Source organism: Emydura macquarii, unplaced genomic scaffold, assembly GCF_026122565.2.
Source record: "Emydura macquarii macquarii isolate MOO-44397 ecotype Brisbane River unplaced genomic scaffold, CSIRO-AGI_Emac_v2 contig_629, whole genome shotgun sequence".
NCBI classification, from domain to species: domain Eukaryota; kingdom Metazoa; phylum Chordata; order Testudines; family Chelidae; genus Emydura; species Emydura macquarii.
The window spans coordinates 555,313-575,375 of NW_027130766.1; the positions used below are offsets into that span (position 1 = coordinate 555,313).

At 47.8% G+C, this 20,063-nt stretch overlaps 1 protein-coding gene across 4 annotated transcripts in view; it reads right to left on the reverse strand.

Moving 5' to 3' along the window:
* ASIC2 (acid sensing ion channel subunit 2) overlaps positions 1-20,063 on the reverse strand; it is a 900,906-nt gene that overhangs the window by 263,584 nt on the left and 617,259 nt on the right. For 3 of the 4 annotated variants that reach the window (XM_067540971.1, XM_067540969.1, XM_067540973.1), the window contains exon 1: positions 13,601-14,739. The exons of the other annotated variant lie outside the window; for it this stretch is intronic. In XM_067540971.1, the coding sequence (XP_067397072.1) occupies positions 13,601-14,146 (546 nt within the window). In that variant the 5' untranslated portion in view covers positions 14,147-14,739. Of the gene's footprint in view, positions 1-13,600; positions 14,740-20,063 lie in introns of those variants that run through there. 4 annotated transcript variants of the gene reach the window in all.

Here is a 20,063-nt window from a genome sequence, read left to right on the forward strand (position 1 = left end):
ATACACACTATAAAAACCAGTATGTGAGAGCGTTTGTGTGGTTGTGAGATTAGCAGTTGCTTTAGTTTTTAATTTGTGCTCGCACTTCATTATTATTGGAAATTTTCAAAACCCGAGTGCGTTGAGGGATTTTTTGTTTATTTGCGTTTGTTTTATTCAAGAAGCAAATTACAAAACTGCAACTGGAGAAAAAAAACAAATTACAAATACCTGCTCCCTCTGCATGGAATTAGAACTCCTGGAGTGGCATATTTAAAAAAACCCAAAGTTTTTCCCTTTGAACTGAGACTGATAAACAAATGAACTGACTACATTATTACTGAATTTTACAGCAGTCGGGCTCTCGCTGTCTTCCGAAAGCAAAGAGAAGCCAAAGGTGAAAACTGTGCAGCAAAGTATTAATAAATATCTTCGAGACATGTTTATTCATTCTGAGTTAAGAATCAAAAATAGGAAAGAGCTGGGAACAGGAAGATTGATGAGCTGAGAGCTAAACATAGAGACAAAAGCGGACAACAAGGGGACACAAAGCAAATTGGCTGGACCTTAAATAATGCAGCCCCAAATAAAAGGGCATGGAAGCATATTGCATTGCTTTGCCCCCTCCTGTCTGTGTCTTATAAGCAATTCAGGCTCCTAAAAGGTCTGTAAAGCTCCATGCAGGCTTTTGAGCATTATATTTTTTTCTCCAGACTGTCTCAGGGCACATGTCCTTACACACAAGGCAATCTAACCCCCTCCACCTTTTTTATAAACCAAAAATGTACACTCACCACCATCCAGCCTGGAGCAGGAGCCCGAGTAAAGACGCGGGCCACCAGGGCACTCAGTGCCTCATCTTTGTGTTTGACTTTCGGAGGGCAAGTCGCACCGCTGGAACTTTGCAGGTGCTTAGTTACCTTTGCTCAAGCAGGGCCAGCGCCCTGGAGGTGGAGCAGAAAGCGCTTCCAGGGTTGAGGTCCATTCATGAGAACAGCGCATCTCCTGCGCCGGCACGAGTGCACGTACAGAGGACGTGTCGTCTACACAGGCAGGCACTGGGCGGCAAGCCGGCGTGTGAGCCTACTAAGTCGCTGCAGGACCTTGCCTTCCTGCCCTAAAAGTGCTGTAGCGCATTTTGCTAGTTTAGGTCAAATTGCGCTAGGAAACTTTTAGTGTGAGACAGCAGGGTCCATGCGGTGAGTCAGTGCACGGCCCACAAGCACACTGTGGATTTACACCCCAACTTTTAGTGTGAGACAGCAGGGTCCGTGCGGTGAGTCAGTGCATGGCCCGTTAGCACGCTGTAGATTTACACCCCAACTTTTAGTGTGAGACAGCAGGGTCCGTGCGGTGAGTCAGTGCATGGCCCACGAGCACGCTGTGGATTTACACCCCAACTTGCTAGGAAGTAACTCTCCCCACAGACAAGCCCTGAGACGCTCAGTGTGATGCTGGCAGCTTTGATTTCAGTGGCTATCGTGGAAAAGCAACAGTTTCTCAAGTAGATGGGAGCCAACCCACAGGCCCAGATTTTGCTATCGTTCGCCAGCTGACGTCGCGCCATCGCCGGCAACATGCCTACAGAGGAAAATTACTGCTGAACTTCAAAAGATGTGTTAAGCATGTGGGGGTGGAGGGTGGGAAATCCAGTCACTTGGTTTATCCCAATCCAGTGGAAGGCCCGGATTTACCATTGTGCTGGTGGTTCGCTCATATACAAACAATCCTATAATTATAATGATTATTCTTTGCACTTTATATATATATTGTTGTTATTTGGAGGATTGCGCAGCAATTTACAAATATTAATTAAGCCTCCGCACATGCCTGGGTGGTAGGTAAGTGTTGTTATGTCCCTAATTATACCCATTATGCTGCAGGCCTGCAAATAATTATTTGGAAGCTATTATATGACTGAAAACAAACCTGTGTTGATTACACATTTTGCAAGTGACTAGGAATTATTAATTTGTCCTGACTGATGGCTCCAGTGAGAATATAAAAAGTTAGTTCTGCCTGGAATAATTACCAACACAGGCAGCCCTGTCAGAGCATGAATCCGATTTCCCTTGAGCCCGCAAACTTTTAACATAGTCATTTCACACACTAGAGGGTCGCTTTTCAAAGCCGTCTTTTGACCTCATACCACTGATGCCCTCTGCATTTCTGCTCCTGCTGGGATTCTTCAAACCCAAACTAGCCACCCCAACCATTTCTCTGTAACCAGAGTTGTGACCTCAAACTAAAGTCAGCAGGTTCAAGACAAAGCTATGCTCTGCCCGGAGACCAGGTGCTGCAAGAAATGACGTTTGCTTCAGGTGGTGGTGCTCACCCCTCTGGTCTGGTATTCAACAAACGCTTCAACACTTACACTCTGCTTCAGGAGGCGACAACCTTGGGACAGGACACCAGAGATCCTGGCCATTTCTTCTTTCTGTGGAACCTCTGGCACTTTTTGTAGGACCTGTGGCGTTAACCCCAGTGCCTTGGCCAAATTAGTTCAGGGGATTTTATTCTCCCTCTTTAGGTTTCAACCGCATACAGGATTCTTTTTCACTTCCTCTCCTAAATTGCTACACGTGCCGCTGTGTGCTGTTAACCTTTGAACTCGTGTCTATGACCCTGTGCAAAGGGCCAGAAACTGAACTCAGCTCCAGTCTCAATCCTCTACTGCCACAGCCTCACCTCCCTTCCCGTTCAGTTCCAGGAGCTCTCCTCCACATCCCCCAAGCAGGCAATGAGCCTCACGTTTCCCCATTCCCCTCCCCTCTCCCAGCTCGTTCCATTTTCCACCACCCCACGGAAGGATGCACAGAATGGGACCAGATGCTGGGAGAAGCTCATGGAAAGCCTAGGGAAAATGGGGATCCCAGTCCGAGAGAGACAGGGCAGAAATGGTTCCCTTCCAGGAACAGATTTTCCCTTCTTCCTGGCATGATGTTCCCTGCAGGTCTTTCCAAGGATACTGGCCAGGCCAGATGGAATTGGGAACTTCCCAGTGTCCAAGGATTAAACCACTCCTGCATTTCTGCCGGGCAGCAGCTGCATTCAGTGTCGGGTAAAGTGGTTCCCAGGTATAGTTTTCAAAGTGCCCCGGGGCAAACAGAATAATTTTCATGCAACCTGAACCAGCGCTGGCTCTCTTTAGTAACCCTGAACAGCGCGATATGCCAAAGAAGCAACGTGCAGCTGAATTCAAGGGTCACAGAGCTCATCCAGAGCAGATTACGCCGCGTACCCACGGCACTACTCAGAGCTAAAGGGAACGTCCTTTAAATAAGGTCTTGGTCACACCAGACTGGCCCTGACTGCTCCATGGCACGGAGTGCTTTACAATACGCTCCTACACCCGAAAGCCTCAGCCAAGCATTCAGGGCCTCACTGGAAGCTGCTAGCCATGGGCGGTGCTCAGGGAATGGTGCTGCGCCTCACCTTCCCCTCCCCTGCTCACCCCACTAGCTTTTCTCTTTGCTCAAGATCCCTCTTTTCTCCCCATCCCTTTCCAGTTGGCGGCACTGAAGTGGGGTTCTCTTTCCCAGCCCCCAAACCCACCCCTCTCCACGAGGCATTTGGTGCAGGTCAATCCGTCTCATGGTAATTCGCACTTGGGTGTTTTCCTCTAAAGAGGATTCATTTTGGTGACTATAGGCAGATGCTTTATAACCCTCATGACTGTCTAGAGCCAAGATACACCATGGGCGAATTCAGCCAGTGCATGCCCTGCATTGGGCCACAAGAGGCCTACGCTCCCCAAGGAGCTGTGCCGGGGATTTGGGTTGCCTCCGACTGGAGTAGCCCACAAACAGCTCTTGGGAAATTCCCCAGTGCCGTACCAGGCCCCAGCGCACACTAGACAGCCGAAGGCTCCGAGACCCGCAGCCCAGAATTTCAGCCAGCCTTTTACTAAGAATTCTGGGTCCTGAATTCACTCTCCAATCCCCTCACTTTCTGTTCAAAGTCTGAAGGAAAGGCAGCCACGCTGTTCAGTGTGCTGGCTGACAGAAAGACAGTCAGTCTTCATAAACCATCTCTACAATGTGTTCCTGCAATGTTAAACAAGCTGGAGGCTAAGGGTGAGAGATTGTATCTTTCAGAGATGAAAGATATAATTAATCTTATAATTACCGGGGCAGAGAAATCCACTTGGAAGTTCTTAAGTTTCAGTCTTTCAGTTAGTTTGACAAATTTAGCTGCGGCTCCGGCAAACTCAGTTTATTGCTACATCAGCATTAACTTCTGTGAATGTCCTCAACGAGACGCAGTCGGGGAGGAGGGACAATTTCACAGCAGATTCTTAAAAGATGGTGTAATTCGTAAAAAAGAAAAAAAAAACCACCACAAGCTTCGCCATCTCTAATTTCTGTTAGGTCACCCTGCTTCTTCCCCTGGGCAGGACAGGATTGTTCCCTACACTGTATTCTGGAGTGCTGTCTCCCAGCTGTTAGGAAAAATTCTATTAGACCTCGTTGGGAATTTTCCCTCAACATTTAGCTTATTTGTTCATCTTCATCCAGTTCTATCACCCTACACTTTTACAGCCAGTTATCACATCCACTTTTGGTGCAGGCAAGTTATGCAGATGTAATTCTTTTAATCTTTCTCCATAAATAAAACCTTACAGCCAACTAAGTCTGTTTGTTGTTGTTGTTCTCCGAATTCCCCTCAATTTGACAAAACCTTTCTACCACTGAGGTACGCAGAATTAAATATAGTATTGCAGGTGCAGTTTCATCAGGGGCATGTATCACTGCCCTAGACCAGGGCAGGATCTCTCTTTATATTGCATGAAAAGTAATGTAAGTATCCAAAACAGATCCAAATGAATGCTGATCAAAAAAATGGACAGAACAGTTTTCCATCAGAAAATGGTGATTCAATTAAACTGAAAGGCTTTGACATTTATAGTATAATTTATATATAACAGAAAAGTCAAACAAAGTCAAAACAAAATATTTTCAGAATATTTCATTTCATGAAAAAGTCTGAGATTGAATTTTCATCCTGATTTAGGACAAAAATCAAATTTCAAAACCAACCAAGTCCTGCTCATTTTACTCAACCTCTGGACTTTTGTCTCCTGCACCTCTACAACTCCCAATCACTGCAGCCTTACTCCCATCACCCACTGCCCTCTCCCTTTAGTATCCCATTTCCCTCGTTTTGTGCCCCTGTTCAATCCCCTCCCAACAAACCCCATGCAAAAATTAAACAGACCAAACCCAACAATAAACATGGCTCTGAGATGGATGCTTTGGAAGTGTGGAATATTCAGAGACTATTGTATCAGTGTTATATATTTCTTCAAGGGCTTGCTAGTGATTGCACTCAATGGGTGAATTACAAAATGTTTCCTGCAAGAACAAAAGTCAAGGGAGTGGGTGGAGTACTTAAGACAAATCCCCATCACTGAGAGCAAAGCAGGTAACAAGTCCTTTTGAAGTTTCACCCCCTGGGGAAATAGTATAGGCTGGTTTGACCTGGTTCAAGACATCAAGGACTTGAGACTGGATAAAGTAACTGCCCTGACATTAGATGGTGTTCAGAGACAAGCCCCATGTGAGGGCCCTGAAGTACTTTAATGCTATCAGGGATGTGGAAGACAGGTGACATAGGGAACACCAGAACTGCATCGAAGCTGTTTATTGTTTTTTCAGATCGGTTTTCTCTGTGATGCTTTTGTTCTGAACAAACAGGACTTTGCTTTGTGAAGACTGGCTGGTCACTGGTTCACTCTGTCATCGCCCCCAAGAAAACAGGACTAACATCAGACCTGCTGAGATAATCACAGTGAGCTGCAGGAGTCTGCAGCTTAAGGGCCAGGTTCCGGTCTGGAGGGAGAGAATCTTAGGTTCCCGCACAGAGAAAGAGGATGGCTAGAGGTCTGAGACCTGAGTAGGGTGTCCTCAAGGAGATGAGCGAGGGGTAAAAGGTACAGTTAACTCTTGAACTGTGACAGCACTAACTTGTTGACCATAGCTCTGCTTATATGTTCTATCCCTTTCCCCTTAGTCCTTTATTTGTCTTGTCTAATTAGATTTTTAGTCCTTTAAGGCATGAACTCTTTCATGCCTTATTTGTACAGCACCAAGCACCGGGACACACCGATTTCTAGTGCAATCCCTAGGTACTACTGTTATAAAAAAAAATCATAATCATAATCAATACCGTTGCAGCCAGGTAAGTAGAACGTAGCCTTGGCAGTGTTGTTCTAACAACAGGTTAGAGCCTAAATCCAACTGGCTCCATTTTGTAGTTTTTAAATGGCGGCTGTACAAAATAGTAACATATTTAAAGCTACCGCCCCACTCCACAGTAATTAAATTGCAATGCACTTCTCTTCCAAAGCTAACGGTGAAAGCCAGCCAAATTCTGAGTTATGTTTAAAACCCAAGTGCTAAAAAAAAAAAAAAAAAAAAAAAAAAAAAAATTGAAGAAAAAAATTGGAATCCGGTTATAAAAAAACGGAGGGATGTTGATTAGCAATTGGATAAAATAGTATGTTTGTAGTGTAGCAAGTAAGAAAAAAAACACTATCAAAACACTATGCAGTTTGCTATGGCAGTGCTAAATATTCCCAGTTACAAACAAGGTTCTTACAGATACTTTAATTCTACGCCAATCCAGGCTGCAAGCATACTGTATAGGTCTGCAGTCAGAACTTAACAGGATATGAATCCAATGTTGGTGTCTCTGCCATTTAGTTTGATGCATGCCAGCCAGATACCTGGCAAAGGTAGCTTATTCAGAAAAAAAACAAACCAACTTTATAGGCATACAGGAACAAGGAGGGTTTTCACAGCACATCGAGCAAATGAACCATGTGTACATCATGCATTATCTTGCAGCAAATTAGCACAGAAGTCTCTATCCCGTTATTATTCCATTATGTCCCTATTCAGGGAGTAGATGAAGATGGTTCTAAAATAAATAGTGAACACGGAGATCTATTGACTCTAGAGCGATTGAAGCAGCCCTATAAATCACAGTTCTCGACATGGTTCGTTTCACAAAAGTGTAATAAGGAAACAGAATGAAACCGCCCATCTCTCAATGCAATTTGTATACCTCTTCCCTATAATGTGCATCTTGCTAGTTATGATTTTCTAGTCAAGTGTCAGAAGTAAGATGATTACCTTTATTTGGGGGCGAGGGGAATCTTAAATCAGGATGATGTAATTAGCTCTCCTAGGTTTCAACACCTGGGATATATTAATAACTTCCTCATAAAAATCAATATAGACGGGAGAGGACAATGACGATAAATATTCTTCAAACAAAGAGGGAGCTTTATGGAAGAAATCAAGCACAGTTTCCAAGTGATACAGAACATGGAATTGACAGAACATAGACAATGGTCCATATAGTCCAGTATCTAGGTATAGATAAATCCATTTGCTTCACAGTAAGGTGAATACCACCTACAATTAAGATTTGCAGAATTCGATTTTTATATTATATACTTTTGACAGAGAACATCAATGCTCATTTTTGACATTTTTTAAAATTTATTTTGATCTATTTCAATTTTCACAGTTGCATGACATTCATAGAACAGAAATGTCAAGCTGGACAGAACCTCAAGAGGTCTTCAAGTCCAGCACTGAGGCAGGATCAAGTAAACCTAGACCATCGCTAGAAGGGGTTTGCCCAACCTTTTCTTAAAACCCTCCAATAATGGGGATTTCACATCCTCCCTGGGAAGCCTATTCTAGAGCTTAATCACCCTTAGAGTTAGAAGATTCTTCCTAATGTCTAACCTAAACTTCCTGTTAATTCACTCCAAAATGATAAAGTCTTTTGCCCACTGCATCACATTGCTGACCCATTCAGTTTGTGATCCACTATAAACCCAGATCCTTTTCAGCAGTACTCACCCAGCCAATTATTCCCCATTTTGTCGCAGACCATTTGATTTTAGATTCCTAAGCATAGTTCTTTGCACTTGTCTTTAATTAATTTCATTTTGTTGATCTCAGACCAATTCTCCAATTTGTTGAGGTCGCTCTGAATTCTAATCCTGTCCTCCAGCAGTGCTTGCAACCCCACCCATCTTGGTGTCATCTGCAATTTTTATAAGCATACTCTCCACTCCAGGTCATTAATAAGACTATTTAATAGCACTAGACCCAGAATTGACCCCTGCGGGATCCCACTATATCCACACTCCCAGTCTGACAGCAAACCAGAGGTAACTACTCTTTGAGTATAGTCTTTCCACCAGTTATGCACCCACCTTCTAGTAATTTCATCTGCATCACATATCCCTACTTTACTTACAAGAACGTCATTTGGGACTGTGCCCAAAGCCTTAAAAAAAAAAAAAAAATCAAGATTTATCACTTCTACTTCTCCCCCCCATCCACTAAGCCAGGAACCCTGTCAAAGAAGGAAATTAAGTGGGTTTGGCATGATTTGTCCTTGACAAAGCCGTGCTGGCTATTCCTTATAACCCTATTATCCCATAGGTGCTTACAGATTGATCGTTTAATCATTTATTCCAGTACAGAGTCATAGGCGTAGAATTTAGGGCCAGAAGGGACAACCAGATCATCTAGTCTCACCGCCTGTATATCACAGGCCACCAGCACCACCCAGCAACCGCACACTAAACACAACAAGAGAAATTAGAACAAAGTATTACAGCCCACAGGAGACTGGACATTTACATGCCACAGGCAGAGACAGGAGGGACTGAGGTGTACCAGTACCTGAGCTGTATCAGTGCATTGGCAGGGAAATGATTATGTAAGATATACCCAGATAATCCTGGCAAGTGACCTGCACCCACATGCTGCAGAGGAAGGTAAAAAAAAGATCCAAAGTCTGCCAGTCTGACCTTGGTGGAAATTCCTTCCTGCCCCCTTTCCAGGTATCAAAGTTAGGCTGACTTGTCTATAATTCCCCTGTTACAGGTTTACTCTCTTACAGATTTTATGCTTTTTTTTAAACCCCTCCCTCTATATTTATCAATTTAAATATTCATAGGTGCAGGCAATTATGGAGGGGTCAGATTTATTTAACGACGGTGGATGTGGAGACTCCAAAAGTTAAAGCTTTATAACTGTTAAACACAAACTGTCAACATCACGTCAAAATAAACATCCTGAATTCAAACATCAAGCTCTCACGCAATAATTTTGCTTGCTTTGCCTATCTGCAAATTTCTATCATTGATAGAAATATTTTTTCAGGGGTTTGCATGTGTGCCATGAAATTGACATTCACCAAAAAAAAAATCTAACCCTTTCAAGCTTATCTATAATGCCCCAGTCCAGCTTTGCCATAGTGTTATATGGGAAAAACTTCCTGCATGACTCCAGCTGGTGATCAATTTACGTCCTGAAGGTCCCCAACTCAGGACACCATTTAAGTGTGTGCTTAAGTGCCATCCTGAATAACCACCTAAAAGCATGAGACTGAACAGCTTCTAGGACCAGATACTGACAATGAATATACTCCATGGAAGTCAGCTCCTTATAGCCTCGAGCAGAACCCACGTGTAGAATTTATTATTTTTTATTCTTGATAGCATAACTGGGGATGCCAAGGCAGATTTTGCCTTTTATTAATACCCATTCAAACACATTGATAGCAACTATATGCAAGGGTACAAAAGAGGAGAAAAAAATTGTTATTCACATAAATATGCAATCCTGTTTTAACGAACCACACTATTTCCCTGTGCATCCTGCAGCAGTGAGTTCCACAAATTAGCTGTGCAATGCAGAAAAATAATCCTTTCAAAATAGATGTTTTTTAATTTGTTGCACTTAATTTCAAATGACTCCTCACTCTTCTATTTTGGGACATAGTAAACAGGACCAGTCACATTTTTTCTTTAGGTATCCAAGTAGATATTTGACTGCAAAATACCGTGCTTACTGGTATGCATCCAATATCAACTACTTTACCTATTTTATTTTACATATCTGTGCATAGCTCAAGAAGCAACCCTCTTGTTTCCTTATTGGTGCCATTGCTTTCTCTTACTGCAGAAAAAGCAGCAGCTTCGCACCATGCACAGACTCAGCCAAAAGTACTTTAATTCTGAACACAGGGACAAGTTCTACCTGGCCCCCATCAGCTCTCACTGGAGCCAATGAAAGCTGCTTGTGTGGTGTCTGAGGATAGAATCTGGAGCGCACAAAACTTCCCAAACCATAAAGTTGTGAATTCTCTCCCTGTATGTTAGTGATCACTCACATTCAAACATCAACAGGTCAGCTCAGTGCTCCTGCCTGATAGACCTGCCTAGCAGCAAGGTTGCGTACATCACAGCACCGATGCACAACTCATTCCTCAGCTCCTGCTCTCAAGAGGTGGATTTTGAATTCTCTGTCTTGCCAACAGAAGCAGGAAGGACTGGAGAAAGCCATGTTCATTAGTCTTCTTCAGCTGTAAGAAACAGCTGGTGCAGTCTTTATTAGCCGGGTGGTTGGTACAGCATCAAAGAGAAGTCTACATTTGATTCCTACACTGCTCTCCCTGGAATCCTTCCACGAAGTCAAGCAGAAATAGCGCTTGAGGGAAACCTACAAATCACCTCTTCCTTACTCTCTAAAACTTTAATAAGAGTTCATTAAGACCTACAATCAGGTCTACTGCACCACTAAATCGAGAAAAATATGTAGGCTATAAAAGGGAGGGTGGCTCTTTTCAAAATGCAGGCTGAATTCCCATTTGCTTCCTGCTCTCTGCTCCTTGCTTATTATTATTAATGAGTTTCCCTCTGCTGCCCTATAGGTTTTTGAGTATCGATGTCTTGAATGACGCTCTACAAAGACCAGACGTCTCCCCTTGTTAGCAAAGCACCTTCAGTAATAAAACAAAACTCTGCCACCCCATAGATACAGTAGCACATGCTAGCTCAACCTTACTGGGCAGAGTAAAATATCCCACAGGGATCTCTATTCTCTCTCGCATCTTTACAATTTAGCAGCCAGTCAGCCTCACGTGACAAGTTTGAGAACATGGTTTCTTTTGATTTTAGGTGTGCATCTCAGACTAGACTCACAGACCAGGGAATTGAGTTAATCTCCTGTGTGCAGCAGCAGCTAGAAGTAACAACTAGATCTCCCTTCAGACTCTCAGCACTCACAACAAACTGCACCCTTCCCTCCTGGACATCCCTATAGAGACTGGAAAAGCAGCATATTCCAGCACAAATATTAACCTGTTGTCAATAGAGTATGAAAGAGGCATTAAAAAAAAAGCCAAATGATAACTGAATAAGCCCTCCTAAATGGCAGCTATCTTTCTCCCAAAGAGTAGAATCTAATTCTACAAAAAATCCTTGAGAAATCAAAGGGATTACTTGCAGGGTAATGTTCTGCTCACTGTGAACAAGAAAGGCAGAATCAGACTCTAGCTTATAAGGCTCGTCTTCACTGCTGGGTTCACTTGAGTGTTGCCCCTAACTTGACTCCTGTCCACACACAAAACCCCTGAACTCACCTGCTGTGGTGCTTTTAACTGGAGTTGCCTGGCCCATAAAAGGGATAAGCTACAGCTGGAGTTAACACAACTTGTCAGCTGCTCACCCAATCTCTCTGTGCACCAGGAGTGCTATTTGCTAGCCTGACCCAACAGGAGTTAGCCATGCAGTGAAGACATAGCCATAGAAGAAGTGCAGAACAGCAGAAATCTAGATTCCTGACCCCTCTACACAGGAACTAAGTTCAGCCACCTCCCCACCCAAGGGAGTTATTGTCTCACAACCATGTATCAGCTACCTGGATATCACCGATCAGGAGAATACAATGCAATGGAGCTCTCAATGTGCAAGAAGGATGGGTGGAGACAGAGCTTACCTGGGGAGATGTTACTTCCATGCTGGGGTTGGAGAACTATGGAGACTCAGGATGTGCTGGAAGTCCTGGTCTCTGGGAGGAGTAAAGTCACAGGGGGGTTACCAGCCCAGGAAGACTGGGGAGGCAGATTTTAAAGCAGAAGCCATCAAGAGAGGCAGACTGCTCTGTTGTGAGGCACTGCTCTTTTATTTGCTACCCGCTGGGGCTATCCTCCATGATACTCCATAGCCAAGTCCTGGAAGGCAGGGGAAATAAGAACGGAGGAGACAGGCGTGCTTTGCTGGAAGTGCCCACAGCACATCTGATAGGCAGCCCTGCGGGAATAGAGCATTGGGGATTCCCTATAGCCAGGATGGTTACAGAAACTATTGCGGAAGGGTCCCAGGTGAGGGACTATAAACCTGATTTCCTCAAAATTGTTAACAGGATAATTAAGGATTGTGGTGATTGTTGCCAGGTTTAGAAAAATGATTAGGAAGGACAGGCCTGGGGCAGAATGAACTGCAGCCTAAAAGAGGGAGCCAGGAACCACTTCATTCTATGACCTTGTGTGTGCGTTTTTACTTGTCCAACATGCTATCTTCAAACAGCTTGTTCACATTTCCCTTTTACCTGCACTTACAAGTACCGGGCTCTCTCCTCTGACCCATCCAGGGCTGGATTGGGAACCGAGCCAGATGCCTGGGACTGCATGCCAGCCGCACCTGTGTGTGCGCATTTCAAACTACCACACAACCCTTCTCACAGTATCATTCTGCTCTGAGCTTTCTAACCCAGCATTGTCATTTCACTGTGCTGCTGCCTCTTTGTCAAAATAAACACACACACTTATCTATTCCCCCTCCCCCACTATCCAGAGCTTGTTCATTTTCTATTCCAGGCCTAGATCACTTGCCAAACTCAAAGCAAAAACCCAGAGAGAGCTGAATATTGATGTTCTTCAGTTCAGATCACCAATACAGGACGGCTTTATAAAACAAACTGGTGGCAGCCAGCATGTCCCCATTTAACAGCTGCAAAACTTCTTTGGGAGATGGCCACCTCCCAGTTGGAACTGGGGGATTCTGGCCCCAACCTCCCTCCCCCCCCAAAAAAAAAGTAAAACCACCATCTCAAATACTTGAACTTTCAAAGTAATCTATCAGGGTCTGGATGTTTTACTGGCATGTCCCAGGTCATGCAAGCCAGCACTCTGAATTTTCCCCAGAAAAGAGGGTGGAGGTGGGACCAATTGTATGTATCTCTCTGCTGGGAGCAGGGGAGGGAGAAGTGAAATCCTGGTCCTACTGAAGTCCAGGAGAGTTTGTGGCCAGGATTTCACCCAAGGATTTTCCCTTTGCTTGAGGCTGGGGGGGGAGGAACAAGCTCACAGCCCTGGTGCTCGGGAACTTGGGGAAAGGGGAAGTCAAATGCTAACTTGTGCTGGCAATGGGGAATAACGTGGGAACGTGAAGCCATATCGTGCCATCAGCTACTCTGCAGAACCCGCCACTTGGAGTTCGGCTGGCGGGAAGCTGGTGGCACATGGAGCCGTGGGGGGGTAATATTTAGGAGAAGCAGAGGGGAAGAAAATGACTCGATCCTCACCGCCCCTGGGCACCTGCGGGTGCTCGGGGGCTGGTCCCACAGGTGACAACAGCTCTGGAGGCGAGGGGAGTTCACTCGGAGAGGGGGCGTGTGTGCTGGAGGAAGTCAGCAAGGTCCTAATTTTGTGGGGGGGGCAGAGATCAAACCCTGGGGGGGAAGGAAAGGAGAGAGGAGAGAAAGCGCAAGCTCCGGCGGGGCCCCCCGGGGGGGTGCGCACTCACCGCCGAGAAGTTCTGGGGCCCGCACAGCTCGCCGCGGTACTTGCAGGAGAGCAGCATGTCCTCCAGCTGGTGGCCCAGGCGGTCCACGAAGTCGGCGCTGATGCCTTCGAAGTGGCGGGGCGGCAGGAAGAGGCGGAAGTCGGCCAGCTTGGCGAACCACCGCAGGCGGGCCGGGTCGCCGCCGAGCAGCTCGGCGAGCAGCGGGCGGGCGGTGCGGTTGGGCAGCAGCAAGCCCAGCCAGTGGCCGGCGTAGTAGAGGTCGGCCTTGGAGAGGCGGGGGAAGCGCAGAGGGTTGTTGTTGCAGAGGGTGACGGCCGGGAAGGGCAGCTGGCGGCTCCACTCCGTGCGCACCTGGGTGTGCGAGGGGAAGGCCAGCCAGTGCAGCAGGCGGCTGGAGGACCAGGAGAGCAGCAAGCCCAGCGAGGTGCAGAAGGCCAGCACCCAGAGCGCCCGCCGCTGCAGCGCCGCCCGCCGGGAGCACATCTGCCGCAGCCCGTGCAGCCGGGGCCGGGGCGGCGGCGGCGGCGCCCGGCGGCCCCGCGCCATGGGCGCAGCCCTCCGCCGGCGGGCGGCCACCCCGCAGCATTCAGTCAGGCCGCGGCCAGCAGCGGCCCCGTGCGGCTGGGGCAGCAGCCGCCGCCGCCATGGGCAGCCGCCGGCAGGCGGGAGCTCTCAGCCGGGCAGGCGCTCCGGCAGCGCGACATGCCCGGCGCCGCCTCCCTCCTCCCCACCCCCGGGCGCCCTCCCGCCCCGCGGCGCCCGCTGCCGCCTCCTCCTCCTCCTCCTCCCGGCGCTCGCCCGGGCGTCTCCTGGCCCCGCGTCTCCGTGCGGGCCGGCCGGGGGCAGGCGCTCTGCGCCGGGCGCCGTCTGTCTTCCCCGGGTTCCCACCCCGCTCACCCCGGGGCGGATCCGCGCCCTGCAGCCGGGGAGGCTCCGGCTCTCGAAGGGGCGCGGGCCGGCTGCCCTCGCCTGTCCCGGGCTCTCCGGGCTGGGGCTGGCTCCCCGGGGCGGGCGGGCAGGCGGTGCTCGCTGCCGGGGCTGAGCCGGGCTCTGCCCGTCTCCAGGCGCAGCCGCCGGGAGGAAAAAACAAAACCGCGCCGAGAGGCTCCGGGATCGCCGCCGCCTCCCGCCCGGCTCCGGCTCCGCTTCCTTCTCCCAGCAACGCCGCTCCGAGGAGGAGGAGGCGACGCCGCAGCTACGGTGGCAGGCGGGGGGCGAGCCCGTCAGCGGTTCCAATCCTCGGCCCCGGGGCCGGGCGGCCGGGCTCCCTCCTCCTCCGGGCGACGGCAGGTGGAAGCGGCAAGTTCCCCCTCGCCTGGCCCGCGCCGGAGCGCAGCAGATCCAGGTGGCCCCGGAACTTCTGCCGCTCCCCGCGAGGTGGGGAGAGGAGCGAGCCTGGGACCCGCCCTGGAAAGGCTGCGGGGGCTCCTGGTCCTGGAGCGCGCAGCCCGCCGCTGAGCAGCAGGGGCGCGACGCGCCCGGCTCCGGCGAGGGGGTGATGCTGGCGGGGTGGGGGCTGCGCGCCGCCCGGATGCGTATGGACCCTCCCCACCCTCTAGTCCTCAGAGACCGTGAAACCGCCTGGCGCCGCAGCCCGGGGACCAGCAGCCTGGAGTGATGGGGAGGTTGAGGGGGGCTTCCAGGGGGCAGGGATGTGTTTGGGGTTTTTTTTTTTTTACCTTCCGGATTCCTGGGTTGCTGTGGGGGGAAGAGGAGAGCGGCGCAGCGATCGCACACAGGGGTTCGTTTGGGAGGGGTGGATGGGAGGGGTGCAGGGGGCACAAGGGTTAGTTTGCAAGGGGCTCTTCACGAGCACCCTAAGGAGGGAGGGGGTCGCTGACCTCAATCATCCTCAACCCCCAGCCCCAAATATCATCTCCATTTCCCGGCCTGATTCCTGGAAAGCAGAAGGCAGCGACGGATAACGCAGCCCTCCTCAGTTAGCTCAGGCCCCTGCCCAGTGTCATTTAGGATGACAACCCCTCCCAAGCCTGAATTTTCTTTCTGGTTTGGAAGTTTCCTTTGCACCCCAGAACGAAACGGGCCACCCCCACCCTCCATCTGCACTTGGCTGCTTTGTTGATCACATGAGTGACAGAACTGTCTACTTTAAGTCAGACATTTCTCTTCTCCAACAGCCAAGGGGGAAAGTATCATGATATTCACAGGGGAAAACATCTCCTCCTGAAATAAAGGCAGGGCTTTCGAGTGTGAAATACATTTTGGGGGTTTTAAAAAAGTCTTTTGTATATTTCTCAGTTTAAAGTGTGAAATTAAAGGCTGACATCTATCACAAACAATCCCAGCACTGCAAAGTTTAAAAATGGAGTGACACCAACTTACTTTGTATTAATTTATATCATGAGAGCACCTAAATGCCCCACTCTTAACTCACACACAGAAGGAAGAGCTCCTTCCCTAAAGCTCTTGAGGATGCCCCACATTAATAGCGATTAGGTGCGTGGTGTATGTATAAAATATAAGTGTTGGGAAGTTATGTTAACTGAAAGTATTATGCTCGTCCCAGAATTCTGTTCACCCATGTCAAGTATCCCACAACAGTTAGAATCAGAGAAGATGAGGGTTGAAAGGGACCTCAGGAGGTCATCTAGTCCAACCCCCTGTTCAAAACAGGACCAACCCCAACTAAATCATCCCAGCCAGGCTTTGTCAAGCTGGGTCTTGAAAACCTCTAAGGATGGAGATTCCATCACGTCCATAGGTGACCCATTCCAGCGCTTCACCACCCTCCTCGTGACAAAATTTGTCCTAATATCCAACCAGTTTGCAAAGCTGAAGTCAGCGTTGGCATTACAAAATAGGAAGCCTGTCAAAGCCAAGATACACAAATGGCGCGTCCTAGCACAGGTTGGGATGTGCCTCTCCACACAACTCGTTTCGAATGTGGGATCCCAAACAGAGATAAAGAAAGGCACAAAACAGCAAGTTAAGAAACCGGCGGGTCGGACCGTAGGTGATGTATAAAGTGCTTTTTAATGTGTAAACAGCCATAACATAAATAGAGGTAGTTTTAGGGTCTTGTCTTCAAAGCAAACCTTTGTGAAAGAGACACGTTGTTAGATAATTGCTTCCTGGAAGGAAGACATGTATGTCTCCATTCTGTATTGTGCTGTTTTGTCTTTAGACAAGACATTTGACTGAGTTTGGTTATTCGGTTTCTTGAATATTCTTAATAGCGACCCACAAGTGTAGGCAGTCAGTTGGCTATACATATTATAAAACTACACGCTGTTGATTAATAATATTTCTAGAATACCTATGATGGGTACATGGGGAGGGTTTCATCTGCTCCTCTGAAATGCAGCCACCATTGGCACGTGAATTTGTCTGGACTCCCTTCAATTTTATTTATGATATAATTATGATGACCGACGGGGTGGATCTCTTGATGTTCACCTGTTCTATTCATTCCCTCTGAAGCACCCGGTATTGGCCACTGTAAGAAGACAGGATGCTGGGCTAGATGGACCATTGGTCTGACCCAGTATGGCCGTTCTTATGTAATTAGGAACAAATAATAGAAATGCAGAATATCAAACTATTGATTGCACTGTCTGCCTTGGATTCCTTGTGATATTTTTGGTCTAAATGCATTGTTCTTATGAGTTTTATTTTATTCTGCATATTTTTACCCAATAGATGGAGCCATTACAACCTTGTATCTAGATAACTTTTGAAAGAGTGTCTTTTAGATGCAACAGACCATCTATCGTGTGCAGTCTCTGGAGGTATTCGCACCACCGATGACTCCCTGTTAGGGACGATGAAAGCTGTGGCTTGGTTCCGGCAAACGTTTACACACATATTCCACTTTACTCCCATGAGCAGCCTCCACTGACTTCAATGTGATCATCCACGTAAGTACACCTAAGCATGTGCATTTGTGTTTGCAGGACTGGATTTGGAAGGGGCACACACCATATACCCTTTCACTGGCCAACAAACAGGTACCATAATGACATCAAACCAGTTGTCACCCATGGACATAGAGAGCTTGAGCCACAGCCCACTGAAGTGATCGGGATGCCTTTGCAGATTTTTCTAGTCAATGGGGAACACTTCCATTCACTTCAGGAGGCTTTGGAAGAGGTTCTAACTTTCAATGGACTTTAAGAGCCTCAATACCTCTGAGGATCTGAGCCAAAAGGTCTGCTTTTGGCAATGAAGGGTGGATCACCAATATTCTGTACTCCCTAATAACATGATACCTCACGAAGGGCCTGATCTGCTTATTTACCACATTACCAGCACCCCCATTTATGTAGGCCCATTTCTTTGGGTACCCTTTGAAATGAATGAGATGCTGCCCCAAAACATCCCATTTTTCAGCGTGCTGCACCTTGCAGCTCCAGTTGTGACCCTTACGGCCAGATGTTTAGAACACCTCTGCAACGCCGTCTGCTGAGCTCTTTTCAAAATCAGGCCACAAGGGGTCTATGTCAGTAGCTTACATTTTTAACGACAGCATCTCAGTCACCTTAATACATTTTTTCAGCTAGAAAAGTCAATTATCATATTTTAGCAGTGCATCTGTTAAGTTTTGACCCAATTGTAACTGTTAGCTGGACCCTGCTCTCAGTGAGAGTTTTACCAGTGGCTTGATCGGTACATAACTAATACACAGACAGCTTTGTCCTGAGCAGTTAGGGTTGAAACACCCGGCAAACCTGACACAAATCCAGGAAAGCAAAGACATGAAAAGTTATCTTACTGTCCTCTTCCACCTCTAAGGACACCTTACCGATATCACACCTATTATACTCCCCAGGCCCTGCCGCATTATTGTTATTTATTTCTATGGTGTTAGTGTCAAGAAGTCCCACTCATGGACCAGGACCCCACTGTGCTAGGTGCTGTACAAACACAATAAAAAGATGTCCATCCCCCCTCTGACCCTTCTCCATATACCCCTTTACCAGGTTATTCCCCCACAACACCAGTAGTTGTGGATGTTTGGTGTAGTGGTTAGTTGTTTGGGGAGGAAGTAGCTTGGTAAAGGTTTGTGTTATAGAAGGTTGTCATGTAGTGCTAAAAATCTTTTTAAAACACCATCCCAGATCTGGTTTCCAGGCTCAGATTCTGGATTCTAATAGACACTGAGGACCCTTTAAACTGCTCAGGCCATGTAAATGAGAACCAAGCTCATTCTTTAGAGGGCCCTTATTAAATGACACCACACCAGATCTATTCAAGATCCAGCTGTCTGCCAGGTTTAGTGTACTGTAGACAGATAACCGAGGGTTTTTTTAAAGAGATATCAGTCACCAGCGAAAAGTAGAATGGCCCAGGGAAAATTTCAACCAGAGCCCAAATTCAAAGATTTCCTATTAAAACCTTCTGATGAGAAACCAAACAAAAACTACATAGAACATGCAAAAGGTATCAAAACTAAACCAGTGTGAAATTTCCACCGATTAATCACCTACTTTTAGAGAAAAACAAGGACCTATGTCTACTTTCAAGCCTGTCTTAGAATGCAGCCCTAACTACAGAGTTACTTAACAAGGGCCCTATAAAGAATGGACCTGGTTCTCAGTTACATGGCCTGAGCAGTTTAAAGTGGCCTCAGTGTCAATTAGAATCCAGAGCCTGGTCCTGAAAACATTAGTCCTTCAGCCACCATTAGGATAGAGGGCACTGTTGTGCTAGGACCTGTATAAACACAGACTCCGTGGCCAGAGGAGTTCATAGTCTAAGGCCCCAATCTTGCAAACCTGAATGTGACTAGAGTGTGTCATTGATTGCAAGACTGGGGCCTCAGTGGAGTCATGGTCAACAGGTCCATCCTTTGTACTTTTCCTTTGCTTCTCAGAAATGCAGTGCAGCTCCAGTGAGTGAGGTGGCCGGGCTGGCCCCGGTTCTGTAGAAGGAGAGAGGTGCTGCTAATATTGTAATTGTACCCACAACGTGGGTTGGCTTTGCAAAAGCTGTTATTGCTGCAGTTCTGTAGCAGTCAAGAGGGGATAGTCGCTGCAAGAGGCATACTGAGAGTGGGGGGGTCGGAGGGGGCTATGCACCCCTTGGGGGGTGGCAGCTGGGACCTCGGAGGAGGAGCCGCCCCCCGCTGACATCCCTGGCAGCTGCATGACCCCAGTTCAGGCCTGCTGGTGGCTGAGAGCTCCTGCTGAGGGGGGAGCAAGCATCTCCCCAGCCCCTCCGCCCCTATACTGGGCATAATGAGGGAGCCGTGGGGACCCCGGCCTTGCAGGGTCCAGGCAGCCCCCCCTCCACCTCCAGGCAGCCTGGGGGCATCTGCCCCTGTCACTCCCACTCCTCACCGCACCCACATTTGGGGGGGGGGGAGGACTGAAGGAGAGCAGGAAACGGGCCCACAGATCCCCCTCCCCCACGGGGCGCTGCCGCCGATGGCTAGATGGACCATCGGTCTGGTCCAGTACAGCCATTCTTATGTTCCTTGAAAGGCATAATGTCTTGAAAAGGG